A 24,517-nucleotide genomic window follows, 5' to 3' on the forward strand; every position below is an offset into this window, starting at 1 on the left:
GGCAGTGGAGAACAGTGGTCTAAGCCAACTCTTGCTGCAGGTTGCAGAGGTGGTATTCCAACAAACACACAGGTGAAAGGCTCCAGTTCTGTGCAGATTTGTGTGACAAAAGCCCTGCAGCTCTGCAATACTCAAGTGTATCCCTCGGTTTTACCCACACAACAAATACTGTGATAGAACAGCGTGTGGTTTAAGTGAGCTTCATGATTGTATTGCACTAAGTTCTTTGCTGGTGAGTTAAACAGAGCTACCTCCTTCAGTCTGGCTCTCTGGCTGCTCAAACAGGTCATGGCTAAATCCCAGAAAGAACTCAACTTGTTATTGAGATTGATATTCCTCACCTGGGATTATGGATCTTTCAGTCACAACTCCTATGTAAATCTAAACCTATGTCTAGTCTTTCTGGCATGAAAGAGTTATGAGACAAAACTCCCTTTACTCCTAAGTAGCATGGACATTTCAGTCACAAAGCATTGGTACATTTACATTCACTTTATTTTTTTTTTTTTTTAACAGGAAGGATAAACTGGAGGATTCCTAGGATAGGTTTACACTTCTCAGGTTGGGGTTTTTCTTTATTTATGGGAAGTGCCATTTTGCCACAAGGAATACAGAGTTTATATCACCATTCATCCTTCACTCCTAGGTCTTACTTGTATGTGCAGTCCTGGGCTGAAGAGTTGAACTATACCAGAGACAATTTCAGCAATTAGAGCTATATGAGTGGTAATAGTCAGCCCAGCTGCATGTTTTCTTGCAGTATTCACTGCAAACCATCAATGGGCTGCACGCCCACCCCCTCTTTTCTCTTTTTTCCAATTTCCTTTCAGAGCTGGGGAGATCCTCCAAACTGATCAGGTGAAACCTAGGTGACCTCTCTCCAGGGAAGGCTGCCAGTCCAAAAGTGTTTCCATTTCCTCATTCCTGCCATTTTGAGGACTACCCAAGGCAGCAGACTGTTGGGGAAGGTTATTTTGTAATGTTTCTTTCTCTTCTTTCCTTCCAAAAAAAGTGCTAGTCATTTCAACTGCTTTGCAGAAAGCCTTTTACTGCTGTGTTCAGGAGACACTTGAATTCTTGTCCCACTAATTAGTGGCAGTTTGCCATCTGATCGCATTCAGAGTTGCAGTCATCTTGCTACACCCACTCCCCACTACACACACAAAGTTCATGCCTCTTTAGCATCACGAAAATACAGTTAGAAAAGAAGAAGTACAGCACTAAAACTTATTTCTCCAAACTGTATATTTGCTGATGTATTGCTTTCCAACTTACTGGAAATCCTGTGTCCCCTCAGCTGTGCAGCATGCTACATGAGAAAAGCATCATACTGTGGCAACAAGGCTAGCTTCAGGTGAGGGCAGCAAGGGAGCCCTCTTGTCTGGCTGGGAACATCCATCACGGCTTGGCAAATCACTTAACCTTGCTGTGTGCCTTGGTTCCATGTCTTTAAAATGGAAGCAAATAGCATTTTGCTACTTCCTGGGGACTTTGGTAGGGTGAGTACTGTTGTAGGTTGTCACAGTGCTTAGAAATTGGGAGTTAACACTTTTATCATTTTTAGGTTCATTCTTCCCCCTGATACAGAGCGACAGCATAAGCTACTGATGGATCCCATTAGAAAACACATCTGCATTAAATTTAGCAACCTCCCTGTTGCTGTTCTTAATGCCAGGGAGAGAGTGAAAAGATGCAGTGATCACTGTGATAGTGGAGATGACAACTTCAGAGAGGAAACATCCATTGAACTGTGAACTTGGGAGATGCATTTCTGAACACGCTATATGTTTATGTCTTAAAAGGACAAGAAGTAAACATGGGACAAGGGATGTTTACGTAGGCTGCTGGTAGTTTTCTGGATCATATTTTTGGGTGCGAACAGCAAAATTCTGCTCAGTTAACCACTGAGAGATGCATACAGCCTCTGTAACCATCTGGTTAGCTGGCCACATGCCTCAAGTGCAACACACACACACACATACACAGAGCACAGTGGAGGAGAAGAGGGAGGGTAAAGAGAAGCCATGACAGATGTCAGCTGACCACTCATGTATTCAAAAAAAAGAGACTTCTATTGAAACTGAAAGGGAATCTTGTGTTCATAACCCTTCACTATCCTACAAGCCAGAATGTCAGAGGTACCATAGCTGTGCCAGGCTGCCCAGAAACCTGCTGCCTGACCCACCCACTTTAACTTTACCAGGAACTTTTACTGGCTACAATATGAAATATACTTCCCATAAATGTGGCCCTCCCCCCTTATGTGGCCTCCATTCGCACGGACCACCGAGAATCACAGAGTCATACAATCATTAAGGTTGGGAAAGACCTCCAACATCATCGAGTTAACCCAGCACTGCCAGGTCCACCACTAAACCATGTCCTTAAGTGCCACATCCACACGGTTTCTGAACACTTCCAGGGATAGTGATTCCACCACTTCTCTAGGCAGGCTTAACCACCCTTTGCATGAAGAAATTTTTCCCAATATCCAACCTAAACTTCCCCTGGCACAACCTGAGGCCTGTTTCATCTTGTCCTGTTACTTGTTACCCGGGAGAAAAGACATGAAGCTGCTAAGCTCCATACCTCATAGATATTTGACAAAGCAGAGATGCTTCTTCCCAGACACACAACCCCCCCCCCCCTCCCCCCCGCCAGCATCTACTCAACACTTGTGTAATGAAGGAAGACTTTGAGTCCGTGTTCCTGCAACCTTGTGTGGCTAAGTGGAGCTCGCCAGTGCTAAAACTCCACCTGCCACTGGCACTTTCCCCTTTTGACACTTATTTGCTGGATTTCACTGGCTCGCTGCAGGAATTCAGGCACAGGAGCAAAGGCAGGGATGGAAGGGTTTGGGTGGGGGGGTAAAAGGTGCCTATGGCTACTTGTGCCTGGCTTCATCCATCACCCCCCTTGGGCGAGGTGTTCCCTCCGGGTCAGAACAGCCCCATGGGCCCACGGGTGCTGCATCCCGCCTGGGAAGCCGCTGGTGCCAGCCGCGCGGGAGAGAGAATGACGCACGACTACGACTTTGGGCTGTTTTGGGAAGGGTTTTTTTGTCAGCTCCCGAGCTCCCCGCCGGGGCGGGCCGGAACCTTCTGCCCGGGGCCGCACGGAGGGTTTGCAGCGGCGGACGCGGAAGGCGGTGTCGGCCCCGCCCCGGTGCAGGCATGGCGGGCTGGGGGCGGCTGGCGCGGCTCGGCGGGCGGCTCTGGGCGGCCGCGGAGGCGCCGAGGGCTCCCGGCCACAGGTAGCGGCAGGGCTGGCAGGGGAAGGGGCTCCTGCGGAGGTGGGGCGCGGGGCGGGGGCGGCGGGAAGAGCGGGGGCTGAGCGTGGCTCGGCCCCTGTCGGAGCCCGGAGGTGAGAGGCTCCTCGGCGGCCCTTTGCCCTCGCTGGCGACCCAAAGGGTCGGCACCCTTTGGAGAGGTCTCTCTGTGCAGCCTACTGGCACTGCTTTGCGAGTGCAGGGATGGTGGTGCCCCGGGTTACTGCTGGGGCCCCCCAGCCTTAGAAATGCCCCCCAGCCTTAGAAATGCCCCCCAGCCTGTGTGGTAGTTCTGGCAGGACAGGCGTGTTTGCATCCAGAGCATCTTTGCTGCACAGGGAGCGACCTGACCTGCTGTGTTTTGGGTCGCCCTGGCCAGGCCACGTGCGGTCACTCCTTGTGTTGCTGAACACTCCCCGCCTCGCTGTCCGTGCAGAGAGCTGGGGAGCATTCCGGCTTTTCTGAGGCCTCACAGGAATTATGGCAGGACACTGAGCTGTTTAGCGGTGAGTGTAGAACCAGCTCTGAGGTTAGACCGTGTTGTCTTTGTCTTTTTGGGCTTTGAGGGCCTCTAAGGACAGAGGCTGTGCAGTGTCTCTGAGCCACTGTACCAGCGTTTGATTGTCTTCAGGCAAAACGTTTTTTCCATATGTCAAATCAGAATCCCCATTTTCAGCTTGTACCCCTTCTCTCATTCTTCTGCATGCACCTCAGTAAATATCACCCGATTCTGTCTTGTCAGTAACTTTCTCATAGGAACTGGAAAGATGCTGTCAGGTCCACCCTAGGCCACTTCTTCTCCAGACTAAACCAAACTCACTTACCTCACTCCTTCTGGTAGGGCAGGTGCTCCAGCCCCTGGTATTTTTGCATACTGCAGCTGGATTCACTCATTAGTGAACATCCCTTTTGTACTGGGGACCTGAAACTGGATTTACTATTGCAGATGGGCTCTATTTGGAGTGCTGAGGAAAGGATAAGTGCTTGCCTTGATCTCCTGGTTGTGCTTCTGTTCATAAAGTCCAGGCTGCTGTTAGTCTTCGTAGCTAGCCTGCTAGCTCCTTGTTTTCCTTTTTGCCCCCAAGACCTCCCAGGTCCTCAGCCTGACTGGGGAGCAGCTCTGCTGAAGTCACAGCCTGTACTCTCACAAGAGGTTATTCCATCCCAGTTGTGAATGGGACTGTGCGTTTCTCCTTTATGAATTTCATTGGGTTATTTTTTGGCTTGTCCCTCCCACTGGCAGAAGAACATCCTTGAGCATCATCCACTGCTCCCTTCAAACTTGAGAAGGGTGCACTCATCCCCTCTTACAGGTCACTGGTAAAGATACTAAACAGGACAAATCCCTGAACAGACACTTGAGGAACTGTGTTTGTAACTGGCCTTCTAATAGAGTCCAAACCACTAGCCGTGGCTCTTTTAGTCAGCTGATCCAGCCAGGTTTTTGCCCATCTGATAGTCCAGCCGTCCATGCCATAACATCACAACTTGGATAGAAAGATGCCACAGGAAATGGTGTTAGAAAGCCTTGCTAAAGTGCAAGACACCCACTGCTATCTTCTCATTGATGAATCTAATTTTTTTTTATCATAAGGAGTGCTTGGTTTTTTGTTGTTGCTTGCTCCACTTTGGTGCACTTTAGAATACTTCAAAAGATAGATGAGAGCATGACAAATAATTAGGTGGCTTTGGTCACTGGAGGCCAGTTTGAGTGATGGTGGTTGATTACCTCGTTAGTGTGATTTTGGTCTTTACGACTGTATGCTTTGTCATGCAGTGATTTGTATTATCCATCACATTGCAAACGTACGTGTCACAAGACATTATTTGAACTGATAAGACACTTAAAACTTTTTTCTCCGCCACTGGAAAGGGGGCAGCTGGGCTTGCTAGTCAGGCACACTAATAGTGCAACGTGGTGGCACGAACATCTTTCTGAAGAGAATGTGGAGTTCCTGAAGAAGATAACTGCGGAGGAATACAAAGCTCAGACAGCCAGCAAGCTCTGCCCTCTGAAAGATGAGCCATGGCCACTGAATGAGTGGACACCAGGTGAGAAAGCATCTCTTTTGAAATACCAAACTCGTGCTGTTGTTGTGTTGTTGAGTTCAGTAACATCAGGACTGTGCCTTGTAAAGTATTCTCCTTTTTGCTTTTACGTTGATCATTCAATACATTTAGTAAATAAGTAAATGTAATACATCAGTTCTCTAATGAGCATTCAAAATACTATGTGATGTTAAGAACCCTTTAAGAACTCTTAGCTTTCAGTCCAGATCAGCACTTGGCCTATCTGACTGCAGTACAATGACAAGATAAGAAAGTAAAAATTTGTCAAAAAAGACTCCATAGAATATAAAATAGATGAACTTGAAAACGTTCTTGTAAATACTGCTGGACTCTGAAGAAAAAGCGTGGTATATAATACATCCCACTTCTGTGATTCCAAAGTTTAATGGTCTAGAACACAGTATTAAGGTTTTTTTTGAGCCTCCAAAAGGGTCACATTTGGGTGGCAGACTTGGCAGGTTGTCTTTGCTATACACGTTTGCAAAGATTGGGTGGGAGGAACCTCATACAGTAAACTTTTGGATAGTTGGCTTGGCTCTAATACATGGGTGTTTGTATTTTTAAAAAAATTAAAGAGAGTCTGAAGCATTACTTGTTTTAATGGGGAAGTGGTTGCATATTTTATCAAACAGAACTGGAACAGATAGAACTTCACTGCTAGTAGTATTAAAAACAATTAACAGGTTATTCCCAGCCTACTCACAGGGAGTCAGGGAAGTTTTCTCTCCTTCACCTCCTTAGGAAAGATCAGAGTTAATGAATGGGATTTTGCAAGTTATGAAATGAACTCTTTCAAAGATTAAGTATGGAGTTGCATTCCTGTTCTGTTTTGATCTACAGATTCCATCAGAGTTGGTGTTGTTGCAGTAAAACTGGGAATGATGCCAATATGGACCAAGTCAGGAAAAAAACATGCTGTCACACTACTTAAGGTGAAATAAATCATAATGAATTTCATCTCCTGTCCTGTATTCAGATCATTAGCCAGACATTTCAGTCAAAAGTGAAAGTTATTACTTGTACAGGGTAGGAAATCCTGAAAGAAATGAAAGGCTTCTTGTGGTCATGGGTAGTACACTCTGTTTATATCCCGAACTTTCTCGAAGCAGTCTGCCTTCTGCCTCAGCTATTCAGGTGTTGCAGAGCTGTGAGTAGTGTTACCTAGGTGAGGCAACATAAAGCTGGGGTTAACCACCCCACTTAACTTTTTTTAATTTTGCCATCTGCAGGTGCTTTGGGATTAGTTTCGCCTTGGCTTCTGAGCCTTTGTAGCCCTGAAGCTGCTTCTTCGCATTCTCTGTCAGCTACTATTGCGATGAAGCCTTTTGCTCACGTGTTGCTGCCGTGTCATGAACCAGTGCTGTGAAGGGCATCAAGTTTGCAGGGCAAAAGAGCAGGAGTCTAAAATATGGGCTCTCACTGTATGCTTTGCAGGCTTACAGAAGGGATTTTGCAGATATTGCATGCAAAAGACGACTATAAAAGATTATTTGATTTCTAGACATTTATGAAAATAGTTAGCATTCTATTCTAATATTTTTTTCCTAAAATCAGTCTTTAGTTGGTTGGAAAAAGAATGTCTACAGTAAAAATGTAACAAACACTACGGTTTACTACTTATAAACTGTATCTCCTGTTATGAAATCAGAGACCGACGTAATTTCACTTGTTTTGCTAATCTCTTGCTATGGTTTTAAAGCACACACGTCTGCTTATACTCAAACATTTTTCCTTTTCTTAAGGTGCAGGATTGTCATGTTTTAAAATACATTTCAAAGGAAGAGTCGGGTGGAAAGACAGCTCAGCTGCTTGTTGGAGGCAAAAACGTATCACCTTTTTCTGTAAGTGAACCACTTTGGGAGTTACTTTTAGAATAATTTGTTTCTGTTGCTCTTGCAATATGAACGTAGCATAGCTGGACTTCCCTGAAAGACTGACAGACACCTGTGCTTTGGAACAGATCTTTTGTCGCATTCACCTTGCTTATTTCCTAATGCTGGTGTAAATTCTTGGTTAAGAGAATAGCAAGAAGAATTTTTGAAAGTTTTGCCTCTTGATTCTCTAGGAAAGCTCCAGGTTTAGGAAGTTGCTTTGATGTGCAGTGTCCCATGCTGGTGAAAGGGTCTGAAGGACTTTTAGCAGTGTAGAAACATGTGTTCACCATGTCTGTGGAGGTGCAATTAAGATGAGAACTGCGAGATACACACTTCAATGGCCTGTTATAAACTTACCCAGCTTCTTTGGTTGTTTAGAAGATTTTGTTCTCTAGCTTATTCTTCCACACTGTTTTATTTGGTGTAGCTGTAATTTTCCACGTGTCTGTTGACGTTGTTTAATTTGCCCATAGTTTTACTTACAGTAAGTTTAAGGCTTAAAAATTTTCAAGAAGATAGCTTATGGTTATAGCTCATCAACAGCTGTATCAAAACCACTCAGTCATTTAGACACCCCAGTTGCCTGGTGTGGAATTCCCAGATATCTTCAATGGTTAAGGTTGTCTAGCAGAGCTGTCATTTCTGAGGAGTTATAGATCAAGGTAGGAACAAAGCTTTCTGTCAAAGGATTACAATTTCTGTGATCCATTATTTCTGTAAAATACCATTTTTCACTTCTTGCAATGTCCTGACACTCATTTGTCTGATTTAGTCAAGTAAAAAAAATCCAGAGCTCGTGACCACTGAGCAGATTATCTCAGCTGATTGTGGCTTTTTGAGGACAAAAGATTTCACTTTTTTAAACTGACAGTTGTCCCAGAGCCTCAGAATTAATCTGTGTACTTGTTTCTGCTTTACCAGAGATGAGGGAAGAAGGAGTTTTTTCATTTGCTAAACCTTACACTATATTCTCCTGATTTTGAGCAGGCTGATACTTTAAGGTACCTTTCTGGTGTTCAGTGAAGTTATGCCATGTTTCACCATGGTAGTTTCAGGTGTCTGTCCTGTCACTTTAGTCCATTTCCACTTTCCAGGTGTGACATTTTTCCTGGAAAAATGACAGCTCTGTTTTTATTTTCCTGTTCTTTTGGTCTAAGACATGCAAGAACCATGTGAACAAAAATTTTCAAGTTGTATTTTGCTCATTAGACTCCTTACAGTTGATCGCATGCAGATGATGTTACCAGTAATTCAGTATGTTGTCAGAGTAATAATGTGTGGGAAGTAAGGAGGTATAAAGAAAATTTCTATTTAAATAGCTCCTATGAATTAAGAAAATTTCTTCAAAGATGAACTACCTAAAAGGTCAACTCAAGGACTTTTTAGTAGTGTGAGTTATGTTAATGACTCTCTCTGGGCATAACTTTTTCCAAATTAGCTTCTATTAATTTGGTTGAACTTAGATTAATTTTAATAAAAAATGAATTAAATATCCTTAGACAGATCAGTGGTGAGGACCTGGCCTGAGACTGAACTGTGTATTATGATTATACTGAGCTCTGTATTGTTGTTGTTATCATCATTGTCGTAGTATAAACTAGATAATTCCTAAGGAAGAATTTGGCATGCTGATTCTGAGCAATTTTACTTGTTAAGGTACTAACAAATGATGTACTTCTGTGGTTTAGCTGCAAGTTTGAATCATTGCTCTCCTATGTTTATCATCCTTTTTATGTGTTTCTTTTCTCTTTGAAGTGTCTAAAGTGAGAATTAAAAGAAGGGTAAATGATACTGTATTGTGTTAGCATAAGCAATTTATCTTCTGATAGGAAGATAGGAACATCTGTCTTCCTCAGATTCCTCACAGCTACTGATTTTTAATGAGTTCAAATAAAAGATTCGCTCAGTAATTTTACTGAAAAAGAATTCTCCGTATTTCTTTTGAGTGTCAAATTGCTTAAAAGCTGATAAGGAATGTTGCATTTTTAGCAAGATTTTTTGTTTCCTTTTTAGCTTGATGTATGTCACTCTGTTACAAGTGAAGAGATTTTTCATGATTTTTTTTAATGCAGAATGTTCTCAAAAGTACAGTTCTGACAGTGTTCTAACATTTTTTTGGTCAAAAATATTTTATATGCTTCCCATAAGTGAGGGCATATCGATCATTTTCCCATAATACTGGAAGATATGTGTGGTGTTTTTGAAAGTTTAGAACATCTGAGAATTCACTCAGTATTGCTTTTTTAGGAAGGCTTTGTAAAGACTGCAGTGTTTAGTTTGTAAAAATACATCTCTGTGACTCGACTGTTGTGGCAGTAGAGCAGTGCAAGGCTACAGCCTTGAGTAGGGCTTGAGTTGTAAGTGAATTTTGCCCTTTGGCTTCACTGTGCTTTTCTTCAGCTGTGGTAGCTCTTTCCAGGCACCCGTGTTGAGCACAGAGCTCCCCTTGCTGTAGCTTAAGGCAGCAGTTTTACATAACAGTGAAAGTAAAGGATTGATATACAGACACTTTGTAGAAAGGCCATATCTTTATTTTTAATTCTCACATATGGTCCTACATATTAATACAGTTGTCCTCTATTGATGCCTCAAATATTCGTGGTCTTAGGGGAGATTTTTTATGTAGGTGATTTTTTTTTCTAAAGGTATTTGAAGCGTTTTGTAGTGTGAACTCAAGTTAACAAATCACTTGGAAAAAAGTTTTCACTCTCAAAGACTTTGTATACACACTTTCTCCTCAAACAAAGACAGATTTTTAAGACTTAAAATTGCTGGTTTTTTTTCCTAAGAGATCCTCATCATCTTGCTTCCTCACTCTTCATAAAACTTACTCTCTTGTTCTAACACTTTTTAGCAAATTTTTGAAAACAAAAGAAAGGGCATCATGCAAATTCAAAGTTCAGATAAACTGTGTTGCCCTTTTTAAGTTATCCACATTATTTTATCTTAAAACACAGAAAATAATTTTGAGAGAGAGAACTGCACAGAAGTTTTGAGAAGTGAACCTCAGAGATGTGACTATCCTAGTGTGACAGTATTGTTAGATGCTTAAATTACTTTCCAGGAGAAGTCATTTGAAGAAAAATTAAATGGCATTCCTTTTTTCCAATGGCTACAATTTTCCTGCATTATTGTTTCTGTTGCTTGGTTTCATCTTGTGGTCAGCAGTTCTGTGAGTTGTCTTGTTTGAAACAGCTGAGAATAATTTTAAGGACTTTTAAATTTGTCAGACTCCTCTGAAAAGAAGATCCTGCTTTAGTAAGTCAGCAGTGATTTGACACTGAGTGTACTTGGTATATCTAAAAAATACATGAATTATAAACTACTTGTTCTTAATTTTTCTTTTTTTTGTTCAGAGACTCAAAATTCTGTTCTGTGGAAAAGTTAAGCCTTTTGAGAAGTTTCTGCAAGATGAGACTTTGTTTCTATTGTTTTCTTAGTGAAATCAAATAAATTGTATTTATGGTGTTGTGGAACTAAGTCATCAGTAACTCTGAAAAAGAGAACATATTTTTAAATTATTACAAAACTCTTCATAAACCATGACAAAAACAGCAGTATCTTTTATTTCTATTCTAAATGATTCTCATCTTAGAAATCTTCATATGTATCTTGTTTATATGATGTAGCTGCTGGGTAACTAGTTGGCAGAAAATAAAATGCAGAGACAGGAGTTTTAAATAAATTTTATATAGAGATAAAATGCTAGTCTCAAGATAAAATTTTAGTGTGATGTATCTGTTCCTCTGAGTGGTGTTGACAGTCTGTAATCGTTTCCTGTGCTAGGTTGATCCTTGGGTATTTTAAGATCACTTCTTTTTTACGGCTGCTTTTTGTTACAGAAACCAGAGTCTGCACATCAGATTTTTAAAGAAGCTGGAGTACCACGAAAGCAGAAAGTTACAACATTTAAAGTAACAGATGATGCCATAATTAAGCCAGGTAATTTTTTGAGCTACTGATTATTACATGCATAATCATTTAACATCTGCCACTTGTAGACCTAAACAAAGTTATGACGTGTATTTAATTTTTGCTTCATATGGAAGTTGCTGAATTGTTCTTTGTCATTAAGTAGAGGCATATTTTTTTCTAGACAAAATTAGAAATTTATTCTTTAGTTGATGAGAAGTAGGATTTTTCCTTTTTTCGGAGTACTATGTTTCGATTGATTAGGAAGTAAGTTTAATCCAAACTTACTAATATGAATGTTGAATTAAGAAGTAAGTCTGTAACCTTGATTCACTGACTGGGAATAAATATGAATACAGTTATGGGAAGTTCTCTGTTTATCCTTATGAGAGGGACACAGAATTTTGCGGTAATGTTTCTCAGGAGCCTAAAATAGCGTTTTGAGGTTTTTTTCTTCTTGCTACATTCAGAAGTAGGACTGATGGCTGTCATTTAGGGTGTTTTATCTGACAGCCTGCAAAGTAAAGCACACTAAAACACGTTTGTAACAAATGTTCTCACTAAAAATCAGTGTTAGGAGTTTGGAGATCTAACAAAAAGTTTTAAGTTTCTAAGGTTTTATTAGGTAGTGCATTTAGGTTGCTTTCACTTTTGACAATTATAAATATTTTCTGAAAAATTATGTTGGGTTGGAAATTCTAATGTATTGTATATTTCCTTGCCATTAGTGAAGCTTTTTGTCAGACCTTTTTAAGACACGGTGGTAACGGATAAAAACCAAATCTGACACAAAGAGGAAGTTTGGACTGCTAAATGGAAGGAAAAGCTTGAGATAAAGCAGAATTGCAGGTTTTCAATAAACTGGTTTTGCAGTGCATGTATTTTGTACATAACATCGTTTATGTGCATGATTTTGTGTCAGTTCACAGGCATCTTATTCCAGGTGTATATGGATTATATAAATATAACATGACATAATATGAGGATTTTTATGCTTGAGACTTATAAGAGGTTTACATCATTTCAGTTTGCATTCACACAGATTTGAAAAAGCAGGAGAAAGGGTGTGGACATGGAGCAATTAGAATTTCACTTTTTTAATGGATGTAAAACAGACTGGAAACTGTGAAATATGCAGATATATAGCTCTATATAGGTGTATAATGAACTGTAAAGTTCAAATATTAAAGTTATTAATTCTGGTTTGTTGTGGGGCTTTTTAAGCTGCTAATGAAAGAATACTGCACTTGGATAAAAAAATCACTTAAAATAAATCTAAAAGTAATAGATACTGCAAGTATTTAAGGAATTAGTGTAATTACAGTGAGGTGAGTGGTATCACCGACTACAGTAGCACTATTTCTGCTAAAGGTTAGTGTATAGGTACAGTGGATGGGGCTATACTTCTGCCACAGTCTTTATTTTAGAAACACTGTCTCTTAATAAAGAGGAAGCATTGCAAAACTGTCTTTTTATTTTTATATTTAATTATTCTTAACCACATTTTTATGGTAAGTGGGTTTTCTTTGTTGCTTGGTTGTTTTTTGTTTTGTTTTTTTAAAAACCCTCCACCTTGTAAAGTTCTAGCGTTTCTAAGTACAGCAAGTTCTGTTTTCTTGTTTATTACGAATCTTAACTAATTAGGCATTTTGGGTGTTGTCTCTTTCAATGTATGAAGTAAAATGTATCTCAGTAAAGCCCTGGCCCGTCCTTCCTATTCATCTGAAATTGGGCTAGGACCTGAGAAATGTGCTTAAGGAGTAAATACAAAGCATCTCTCTCAGTCAGTGAAATTCATAAAGAAGAATAAATAATATGTGAATAAGTTTGCTTTCCTTTGCTGTGACTGTAATCTACCCTGTATGATAATGACTGGATAGTGATTTAAGGATTTCAGCACTTAGCTGAACATGATCTCTCCTCTTCTTTTGAAGGTACTCCATTGTATGCTGCTCACTTCCGCCCAGGGCAGTTCGTGGATGTTACTGCGAAATCGTAAGTTCTTAACGATTTAACGTGTGTGATTCATCTGTCAAATAGACTGGTTCCTTTTTTCCTCCCCTCTGCTTTGTCTTGAACCCATGGATCACAAAGGCTAAAATACAGTTGCAAGGGTAGTGACAGGAAATACATGTCCGTTCACTCATTTTGTCAACAATATAAAATTATCTCCGCTCTTGATTATGAACAAAATGAATAATTATTACAATTAGGGCGGTGGTTCTGCCTGTGTTGTCTGTCACATGTACATGGAAGGGCTAGACAAACAGCTTGAGAAAACGTTGTTCAAGCCTAGCATGGGCAAAGCGGTCTATAATGCAGCACCTGTGGTATGTAGAAAAGGGGAATGAATGCTGAAAGGCATCAGTTCTCAGAAAGTCTGCTTATTTTTGATTTGGTGAAGAGACGTGAAGGAGGCTGTATCATGTGGACTAAAAGAAAGGCAATAAGATAGTGAATACATTTAGCGGGACAACAGAGCTGTCAAATTCCATTTTTTTCTGTTTTCTCTCATATTCCAGCTCAGCTAATGATTGCCAGCAGCAGCTAATGATCTTTTCCTTTAATGTGGGAGGAATGATTTCCTCTCAGACCACTCTGAATGCCAAATTAGAGCTCAAATGGTAGAGGGTGTCAAAAGAAAAGTTGGCATCTTGTAGCAAAGACTAGTCATGGCTCTTGTGGTAAATCTGTGATTTCCATTGACCAAGAGAATTGAGAACTCCTCTCTGTGTATTGCAGTGAACTGTTATTTTTGTTGTGTTGGGATACAAAGATAACATTTTCCATTAGATTTTGTGTTTGTGTGTGTTTGTGTAATGGAGGTAATACCCAACTGTAATAGTCTCACATATGACCTATAAATGTATAATATCATTCACAGGGTCGTGAATATATGGGGAAACCAAACACCTGACTGCATTTATGAGGGTACTCTATTGAGAAAAGGAGGTCAAGGAGTTGACTGAAATTAGTATTTTTTTATGTCAGACTTCTTTATGCAATACTTAGATCTGGCATATTATTCATCTGCTTCTAAATTGCATTCAGTGAACAGCCTGTAAGAGACAATAGCCTGCTTGCAAAACAAAACACAGGATCATTGGGAATACAGTTATTTAATGAAGATTAAGTGTCACTGTTTGTTAACTCAGAAAAGCTGTGTTTTTCTAAAAGTATTCCAAGAACTAGGAAAGGGATTTTTTTTGCCACTTAGAAGACACTGGTAAACAGCTGTTAGGGGATTTGTATCTTGGTATTTGAAAATACCAGCAAGCTCAAAGTAGACTGAGTTCTTGGCCACATTCAGTGAACCCATCGTAGACTGTAATTCAGTATTTCTAATCTGTTTTCTCCAGACATTTGTATGATCCCATTTCAGAAATTAGCTGTTTGTTTGGACTGATGATTTGGTAGCACATTACTTGTAATCCTTCTGTACAGAGGAAGAAAAAATTTTGCTGCTAAAGAGAAAGATCAATTGGGTTTTCTGTCAATATGATTGTCTAATCATTCCAGTCTTTCTGTATCAAAATTTTTTTAACCTTTTTCTGCAGCTTACTCACATTCTGATTTCTGCTTCTAAAGTTTCTTTCTTCTTGATTTCCACTTTTCTGGAATGCTTCATTTATCATATTCCCTTAACTCTTGAGCAAGAATTAAGTTATTTTACTACCTTTCAGTTTTTCTTTGGGTCTTTTACTTTACTGCATGGAATTTCATCCAGTGTTGCTTAGTCTCATACTTCTATGAGGTTCAGTGTTCATTACTTTTCAGAATACTGTATTCATGATTCATAGTTAGTGTACCTGGAAGTACAGATTCCACAATGTCACAAAATATCCAAGAAATGCTTCAGTGAAGGGAAACCTTGGGAATGGTTATAGCATTGACCTATAGCATTTGGGCTGCACTGTCAGGGGAAAAAAATGGTAATGTACTGCATGTTAGATTAGTGTTCTGAACCCACCTCAATAAAGCCAGCTTCTCCCTGCTGAACAAAGAGAGAACCTTGGGAGGTTTGGTCCAGAGGCTGAAACGAGCCTTTGGCCATTACTCTGTAAAGCCCCATTTTTAGCAGTGCTGTAGGCACTTGAAAGATCCTAAGCTATAGGGGCGTTTTGGAAAGGTACTGAAAGAAAGTAATGCTGAGTTATGGTAGGGAGCATAGTTTGACTTCCTTTCCTTCCTCCCACTTCTGTCTTACGGAATGTAGAATGGTTTAGGTTGAAAGGAACCTTGAGGTTCATCTAGTTCCAAGCCCCCTACCATGGGCAAGAACACTTCTGCTAGACCAGCTTACTCAAAGCCCCATCCAGCCAAGGGAAGGGACCTGGTTCTTCCTGATTCAAACCATTGTGGACTTAAAAGAGAGTAATTCCTAAAAACTTGCTATCACCGGTAGCAAAGTTTTTAGGAATATTTTTACATGAACATGCACTTCACATTTTTAAGATTGACAGTAATTTTGTTTTAATGGAGGAAACACTGAAGTGCGTGCAATGTTTGAAGTCATGTGCATGAAAATAGCGGTGCTGTTGGTAAGAGCATGATTAATTCTAATTATTCCTTTAAAAAAGAAAGAAAAAATAATGTCACCTCAATGAGGAGATAATGTAGGGGAATATAAAGGATATTTTAGTTTTTTGCCAACTCTTAGTTATCCAGATGAGCAAGATATCTTTCTGTATGCTTCCTTCTGCCAAAATAAATCCAAAATATGGTCCTTAAAAATTAGCAAGTTTTTCTTAGTTGCCATAGCCTGAACGAAGGACTTGTACTACATTTCAGAAGTCTTGGTTAGTGTCTCCATTTGGTTACAAAAGTGTAAGGTATTCTTTTTCTATTGTCTTCTTTTAATCTTCCCTACAAATGTTTTTGTCGAAGTCTTTTGTATTCATCTATACCTCTATAAAGAAAAACACTTTTCACAGAGACAAGAAGGTTCAGTTAAAGATGTATGCAGTTTGTTTTTATCTGAAGTCTCATAATTTGTTCAGCACGATATGAGTAGCTTTTAGAGCACTGTCATTAGACAATGTGTCTGCATGCTGTCAGTCTTCCATAGTGCTGAAATATTTTCCTTAGTACTTATTTTCGGCTATTTAAAAGCTCAGTCCTTAAGTTTAACCCTGATATACTTTGAGCTAAAATGTGTAGCTCCGTCCAGAAGCACTTCTCTCACAGGTTGCACTTCTGTGACCCCACCTGGAGTGCTGCATCCAGCTCTGTGGTCTCCAGAACAGGAAGGGCATTGACCTCTTGGAGGAGTCCAGAGGAAGGACACCAAGAAGATTAGATGGATGGATCGCCTCTCCTACAAGGAAGGGCTAAGAGAATTGGAATTGTTCAGCCTGGAGAAGAGAAGGCTTTGGAGTGACCTAGTTGCAACCTTCCAGTACCTGAAGAGAGCCTAAAAGAAAATTGGAGAGAAACTATTTACAAGGACCTGGAGTGACAGGACAAGAGGAAATCGCTTCAAACTGAGAGTAGGTTTAGATTAGATATTAGGAAGAGATTTGTTATTGTGAGGGTGGTGAAGCACTGGAACAGATTGACCACGGAAGTGCTGGATGCCCCATCCCTGGAAGTGCTCAAGGGCAGGTTGGATGGGGCTCTGGGCAACCTGGTCTATTGGAAGGTGTCCCTTCCTTGGCAGGGAGGTTAGAACTGGATGATCTTTAAGGTGTCTTCCAACCCAGGCCAATCTATGATGCTTCTGTGATGACCTCCTTAAGCTAACATAGGGAAAAGGTGGTACTCTCTCCCAGAGTCCCCATTGACCTTCTGTCATTGGTACTGGTGTCCTGAATTGCATGAAGGAAAGGATCAGTGTGAGATACCTGTATTCTTCTCTGGGTTAGTTTTCAGAGGGATCAGTTGTATGCCCCAGCTTGCTGATCACCCCAGTCACTAGTGCTTCTGCACTAGTACCCAGGTGACCAGAACATGGTGACAGGGAGAAGTGGGACCATGCCTGCAGTGGTGGCCGAGTGCTATATGGAGATGGAGTTGCAGCTTAACTCCTTTTCTGCCACTTCTGTGAACATTTCAGGCAAACTTTGGAACAAGAGAAATTTTTTCACTCCAGAGAACAAAATCAACAGTAGTTTTATTTGAAATGTGCCAGAATTAAGTGGTGATTCTGGAGTGCTTATGGTTTATATATAAGCTTTGCTAGCTTAGCAGTGTAATCTGAGCCTGAAAGTGTGTTCTGTATTTGTCCAAAATTATTGGACTAAGTAGATGGAATCGTTCTTCCTCTTCAGCATCTAAATAGTGGTCTTTTAAATGAACTATGTTTGAAGAGTTAGCAGCAAACTTAATTAGAGTGCTTTATTCCAGTAGCTTTCTAAATGAAAGGTTGTCTCATTAGGTACTGGCATTTTACTTGTATCAAACAATCAAAAATGAGGTTTTGTACAAAGTTAGGTGGTTGACCTAAACACCTGCTCTCCTGCAGGTGAGAGTAGAATAACTGTGTGCAATTAAACTCTAATTCTGCACAAGGATTACTTTCATTTAACATTTGTGTGTCTTAGTTTTTCATCTCATCATTGCTAGCTGTGATTCCTTTCTGGGACTCAGGTAAATACGTTTCGCTCAGTGAAACCAAGTAAAATAAGCCATAAGGTAAAGTGTATTTGTAGGTTATTCAGTGATTTTCAATCAGTTTTTCACAAATAGATAATGAAACTAATCTGAAACATTATTGAACTAGTATGATGAAAGAGCCTTGGTAGATAGTACAATGATGTACATTATGAAGTACTCTTAATTTCAGAATTGTGATAATCTTTCCCTGACTTCAGGCAGAATATTTCATAGGTTGGAGGTTTGTTTTCATATTCCAGATCAACAGATCCAAGAGAATTTTCAGGTTTACCAGAGTGCTCTTTTTTAGGCTGGTTACACTTTCTGTAAATTTCCTGAGGTTTTGGTACTGTAAAGTCTGACACTTTGTTCACAGAAAATATGTGTGTAATTGAAGGACCAAGAAGCAAGTGAACATAGTCTATCGCATAAATCATTAAACACTAGGAACTCTATCGCGTGATGTAATCACTTTTTTCTGAAGATATCTTAAAACATTTGGTGTATTAAACATTTTTTTTCAAAATAAATCTCTTGTAAGTATTAGGCATTTTATTTTTAAGTACAATTTACAGTATTCTAAATTGTTCATTTTTAAAAATGAGCAATCTGAATGAAATATTGAAGTGGTTTCATGACATGCTTCTTGATTCAAGCTGACAGTACTGTTTACTTTTGAAGTGGTGGCTTTCTAAGGTTGTGTGGTTTTCTCTCAATTGCAAGGCCATTTTTGCAGCTAAAGAATTAATCATGCCCTCGATCTGCTTGCTCTGGTAACTGCACAGCTGTTGTTATGCAACCTGCTTACAGTTGGCTTTGGAGGCTTTGGTAAGTTCATCTTCCAGCTAGAGATGCCAGAAGTAGTCTACTGGGAAAACATGACCAGTAATAGATAGGTTAAAAGAAAAAAATAGCATTTTGGCAGAATAGGTATGAGTTTTCCAGTAGCATAGTTTCTGGATGTATTTCAAAGTTCTTGATCCCCTAGCAATATGCAGACATAGAAAAAGACAAATTTTAGGCCTCTCTTAAAATGTATTTTTCAAACCTTTTTTTTACAGCTATTGCTGTTTACTAATGCAAGCTTTTAAAATGAGCTGATTCTATGGGAAACTGGTGTTACAAAGCCTTGCATCCTTTAAATTTCTGTCTTGTGTTCCTGATTCCCAGTAACCCAGGTCTTCCCTTGTGGAGGTGCCTTCCTTTAGCTTCCTCTCATGGCCCTGATCCTCTTCATATCCTCAGGTTCTACCACTGTCTGCTGACATGGAAGGACTGTCTTGCTGGTGACAACCACTTGCATGAGTGGCCAGCTGGCAAGCCAAAGGAACACAGCACTACTTAAATTGCATTTTAGCATTTCCTTAGTTGTAAGTAAGGAGAAAAAAAAAAATTGAGGAGCTTCTAACCAATAACTCTCGATTCAAACAATTACATGTCTTTCTTTACCAAATTTAACGGGGATTGATCCTTAAGTTCTAAGTAGCTCTTGTTTCCTTATGATTGTGTGGCTTTAGAGAGTCTTTGTGGCTGATTCTGACTGTAGTTTGACGAGCTCAAGGCATCTAGGGCAGCAATTAGAGGAGAATTACTCAAGTGGTAAGAGGAAAGAATTTAGTTCTTAAGGATGTTGTTGTTTTCCATGTTTGTATATTTTCCCTAGTTTTCCATGGTAGTGCTGAGCAGGGGAGTCAGCAAAGCGCAGTCCCTCTGTAGAATGTGTTCTATGCATGCTCATGCCTGGGTTTATTTTTCTGTGTTTGGCTGGAAGATTCTAATGCTTGAACTAATAGGACCATGACATTGCAAAGTGCATTAGCAGAGAAAGGATTTCTGTAAATTGGAGGAAAAGTATCATCTTGTTAAATTAATTAAATAATCAGTGCAACCATAAACCCTGTGGTCAGGTTTTTCCTTTTGGAGACAGACAATGCCGGTTTAAACACACTTTAATCGGCTTTTCCTTTGTGCAGTGATAAGGTGGGTTTTCCTGTTGAGTCTGTTCGTGCAATAAATAGAGAACTCCAAAGCCAGTAATACTATAATGTGCCTCAAAGATTAAGGGCGTGGACTCTGAAAATATGTTTTATTTGTTACTGTTTTGTAGACCTTATTTGTTAGGTGAGTATAGATCAAGGGAGTCACGTGTTTTCACTATACACAAAACTGTTTTCAAGAGATGAAAATGTTTCTTCATTTATTTTTATCATAATCTAAGCAGTCATCTCTTTCCTCTCTTGATGCTTAGGGCCTGTCATTAAGTGCTGGTGTATGCTACTATACAGTTGCTTTTTATTTTGTTTTGGTTTTGGTTTTTTGGTTGTTTTTTTTGGGAGGGTGTTTGTTCTGATGTCCACTTGATGAAAGTTTCATTACGGTAACATTTCTTGAGGATGATCACAGTAAGAAGCATTTTATGTTAGTCCTTTTGCCTATTTGACTCTCTCCTAGTGCTTCTTATTCTTTAAGCATTGTGCTAGAATATGTTTGTGGTATAAAATACAGGTTTTTGTTTTAACTGTATTCCCCTCTCTGCTGAGCTTTGCTAAAGGTAAAAAGATCATGAGCCTGACTGAAATTATTGGTTATTGCTAGAATAACAACCTTAAGTCTGGCTAACCCAAGTTTCTTTCTTAATTATTTTTGTTTTCAGAATTGGTAAAGGATTTCAAGGTGTCATGAAAAGGTGGGGATTTAAAGGTCAACCTGCGAGCCACGGCCAGACAAAAACTCACAGAAGACCTGGAGCGATATCTACTAGTGTGAGGATTCTTATTTCCTGTTTAAAAATTTCCTGTTTTTAGAGCTGCATACTAAAAATGAACAATTTCACAATAGCTAGCTACTACATTTACTCTGTGGTAGCAGAGAATCCCAGCTGTTTCAAAGGAAGTTCAGAAACCTGTATAATGTGCAATGCAGATAGCTGTGCTCTTATGCCTCAGTTTATGAATATTCTATATTTCTGGCGAGCACACATATTTCAACTGAGCAAATTGTCATATTTTGTAGCACAGCTGAGCGGAATAGTCATAATACTTCAAAGCGAGATCTAAGAAGCTTTTATCAGACCATTTATAGATTGGAAAGGATTTGCCCGTTATTTTACTCTGCAGATATTGTACCATTCTTTGGAACCCCACTTGCTTTTATCACCTTGCATGGTTTGTGTAGCTGCTTAATGAACTGAATCCCATCATCTTACAGGGAATAATTCCCAAAATTTTTTAAGCTTCTAAGCATTTTTAAGCAGAGTACAGAGTCATATTTTTGTGATTCAAACTATTAATAATATTAGTATAAAATCTCTTTGAGCAGATTAATTTTAAACTTTGTTCTATTAGGGCTGTACAATATTTAGACCAAACTAAGAGGAATTTTTGCAAACTAATTAAGATCAACTGAGTCACAGTACTGAACCTGAACTGTCTGTAATTTTCTTAGAGAAAGTAAAATAAAATTTAGAAAAGTATTAATAATGCTCAGAGAACAGTAAAAGCAAAAGGGCAACAGGGAATGAAGTTAAAGTAATTGAGAGTGTAAAAGCATGCATTACTGATTTATAGCCTTCAGTTTCAACTGGAAAAAGAATTCTACACCTGGCACTTGTTTTCACTGAAGAATGTAAATATTTGACTACAGAACACTGTTTTAATGGATGTTAATGGATGGTTTTCATCATTACAAAATAACCTCTCTTTCCTTTAAATTAGGATTTCATAAGCAGTAATGCTGGATGTAATTTCACAAAGTATATAGAATGGAAAATAGTAATGGAAATGGTCATGATGGAAAAGAAACAAGATGAAAATATGCAATAGGGGAAAACCAATGCTTTGTTAGTATTTTCCCATCTAGTGTTGACCATCTCAAACATTTTTGTAATCTAGGATTTTTCAGTACAGAATCCTTTCCCTACAACTGCATTGTAGCTGATTTCCTGAAATCATGATTTTCACAAGAATTAAAAAAAACCCCAAACATTATTAATGGATAACAGAGAGGTGCAGGATACAAATCCCTTGATAACAATGGAGAATTGAAAATTTTTGCACTTATTCCTGCCTTTTTTTTTTCCACCTCTGTAGTCCAGTTTATACCCAGCCAGTCACAAATGGAATACAGAAACTAAGCAACAGCAGTGAATAGAATTAAATTAAAATTTTGTCCTCAAAAATACATGTATTAAAACAGATCTGATTTACATCAGTGTGAAAATCTTGGATTAGGGGGAGGAGGGAAGCTACAGCGTATCTTCATTTTGGCAGCCTTCCAGGGCAGGACTGCTCTGGAGCTCTGCGTTAGCATCCACAAGTAGTTCAGGCAAGTTTCCAGTTGCTGCGGTCTGTGATGTAGGTGAGAGACTTGTGTTGACAGGAATCTTAGGAAAAAAACCTTTTCTTGATTTTTCACAAAGTGCAAGTATGAATGAGTACAGATTTTACTCTGAATCTATATACATTAAGTATTGAGCAAAGCTAGAATCTCTTTGTTCACATAACAGTAGATGTAGGAATTTTATGACTGAGGTCAAGTATTTCAGATAACATGTAGAGTAATACCTAACCTCCAACAGGAGGTATTTAAAATGCTGATCTGTGTTAGATTTTTTTTCAATATTATATTTTTAACATTGGAAATATCAGCATATTTTCTCCAGTGCTCCTCTTGCAGTTAACATGATTTTTATTTTTTTTTGGCCTTGTTTTTATCTAGAAAGCTTCCAAAGTTTATCGTGGAAAGAAAATGCCAGGAAAAATGGGTAACATCTATAGGACATCTTTTGGATTAAAGGTGAGTTCTGAGTAAACTAGAATGTGTATAGGGTGCTTGCATTGCCAAGCAATGGATTCAGCCATGCAGCCTTGTGTTGGTGCTGTTTGAAGTCCTAACTTGATCACAACCCTTCACTTTCATTTGCAAAAAGGGGATTATAGTTTCTGTCCAGATTCTGATTTGTACATAACTGCAGCAGCTCCTGGGCTATTAAAGCTACTTTTCCCTGTCTCTGAAGGCAACCTCTGCAGTTTGCACAAAATCCAAATTGACCTCTAGTTTGCTAAAAAGTGTGCTGCTGCTGTTCTCTGTTAACTGAAACTAATTTTTTGCAGCAGAAAATGTTGTGTACAGTTGAGCATCTCATTTAATTAAGAAATTGACAAATGGTCACAGTAACATTTTCATGAGGATATTTGTTTTATTTTGTCATCTGTGGGGTTCAACAGCTGTTACTGTTAGAGGAGAAAGAGGCTTAGGAGCTCTGGTTGGTTTTTGCTGAACAAAGAGCTGCCTTACCAAGTATAGCCTGATCACCAGCCCTTTATAACTGTTACAGACTCCTGCATGAGAAAGTTTGGCACTCAGAGTGACATGTGAGTGAATTTTGTGGCAGTTTAGGCCTGTGCAGATTGTTCTTCCCTACAGCACCACCTCCAGTTACTCAGTCTGTGCTTTGCTGGACTACTGTTTGTAAAAGTGGGAATAATCTCTAAGCAGAGCTCAATATCTGATTTTTTTTTTCTGTCTCCTAGGTGTGGAGGATCAACACAGTTCATGACATTATTTATGTAAATGGCTCTGTTCCAGGTCACACCAATTGTCTGGTGAAGGTATGTTTGCTAGTTTCAACTTACTGACATTAGTGATTCCTGAACTCTCTACAGATCTCTTCTTACAAAAGGAAAAACACTGGTTGAATGCAATCTTCATTTCCTCAGAGTGCCATCTTGTACTGTTGAATTAAAGGGTGGTAGAATCAGCTCTGTGAAAGAGAGTGATTAGTAGGGGCAGTGGGTCACACTCACTCTAAATGACTCATTCTTAGCTTTGCACTGGGATTGTGCACCCACGTAGCTTATGATAAACCAGCACCATTGCTGAAACCCTTGTGTGAGTATCTCCAGGCTACATCCATCCCCTTTGAATGCTAACTCGAGCCAGTAGCATGCTGGTGAAATCTCCAGAGTATTATTTAAGGGCTGTATTCATGAAACAGAAATACAGAGCAGGCACTGCTTTAGAGGTTATTCCAAGCATTCCCATATGCAATAGCAGTTAACCTTTCCAAGGAGCAGTTGAGGTACAGGAGGAGGCAGCAGGAATTTACAGTAAAGATCCGAGTTCCCTTTGCAATCAGTATAAGTGTGTCAGTGTTATTTTCTGTGTCAGTCTACAGAATTAATTTCAAAGTTTATGGAGGTTGTTTCAAGATTGTGAAAAACTGAAACAATGAAGAGTCTAATAAGTGTTCTTACAATGTAAATAATCCACATCCAAGCAAGAAAAGCACTTCTGAGAGTTGTTTTTGAAGTAGATTTTTCTTTCCAATTAGGTATATTCTACACATCTGCAAGCACAAATTACTTGGAGAAAGTTGCTTCCTTTTTGACTGAATAGAGTACAGGCTATCAAACATGAATGATTTTAAAGATTCTAATATACACATACCTGTATGTGTGATACACAGTTTTAAATCCTCGGAGGTATTATTGGGATTTAAATTATTCTGTTTTTGAAAAGCTACAGAGTTCATTGAGTTTAGATGTTTTCAATTAGTTTATTATCTTCTTGTCATATTTTACTGTGGACATCTAGTTTCTGTTCTGTATTTCCTAGTTGTGAATCAGAACTCTGCAGTTAATTGGCTTTAATTACAGCAACCCTAGCTTTCAAATAGGTGTTTTTCCCACAGAAAAATGAAGTTTACTGTTGTGTTTCTCTCACTGAAAATAAGGCATTTTTTATTGACTGCAGTATTTCCAAACTGCTCCGGTTGTAACGTCCAGCCCAAGGTAGTCAA

General features: G+C 39.3%; 1 protein-coding gene across 1 annotated transcript in view; it reads left to right on the plus strand.

Annotated features, from left to right (window-relative positions):
• The first annotated feature begins 3,160 nt into the window (after window positions 1-3,160).
• Window positions 3,161-24,517, plus strand: part of MRPL3 (mitochondrial ribosomal protein L3) — a 32,172-nt gene continuing 10,815 nt past the window's right edge. The window contains exons 1-9 of the mRNA XM_050315635.1: window positions 3,161-3,253; window positions 5,142-5,320; window positions 6,179-6,270; window positions 7,081-7,179; window positions 11,055-11,154; window positions 13,059-13,119; window positions 20,372-20,480; window positions 22,435-22,512; window positions 23,250-23,327. Of these exons, the coding sequence (XP_050171592.1) occupies window positions 3,174-3,253; window positions 5,142-5,320; window positions 6,179-6,270; window positions 7,081-7,179; window positions 11,055-11,154; window positions 13,059-13,119; window positions 20,372-20,480; window positions 22,435-22,512; window positions 23,250-23,327 (876 nt within the window). The 5' untranslated portion in view covers window positions 3,161-3,173. The remainder of the gene's footprint in view (window positions 3,254-5,141; window positions 5,321-6,178; window positions 6,271-7,080; window positions 7,180-11,054; window positions 11,155-13,058; window positions 13,120-20,371; window positions 20,481-22,434; window positions 22,513-23,249; window positions 23,328-24,517) is intronic.

Source organism: Myiozetetes cayanensis, unplaced genomic scaffold (assembly GCF_022539395.1).
Source record: "Myiozetetes cayanensis isolate MyiCay16 unplaced genomic scaffold, myiCay2020 scf1, whole genome shotgun sequence".
Classification (NCBI taxonomy): Eukaryota; Metazoa; Chordata; class Aves; order Passeriformes; family Tyrannidae; genus Myiozetetes; species Myiozetetes cayanensis.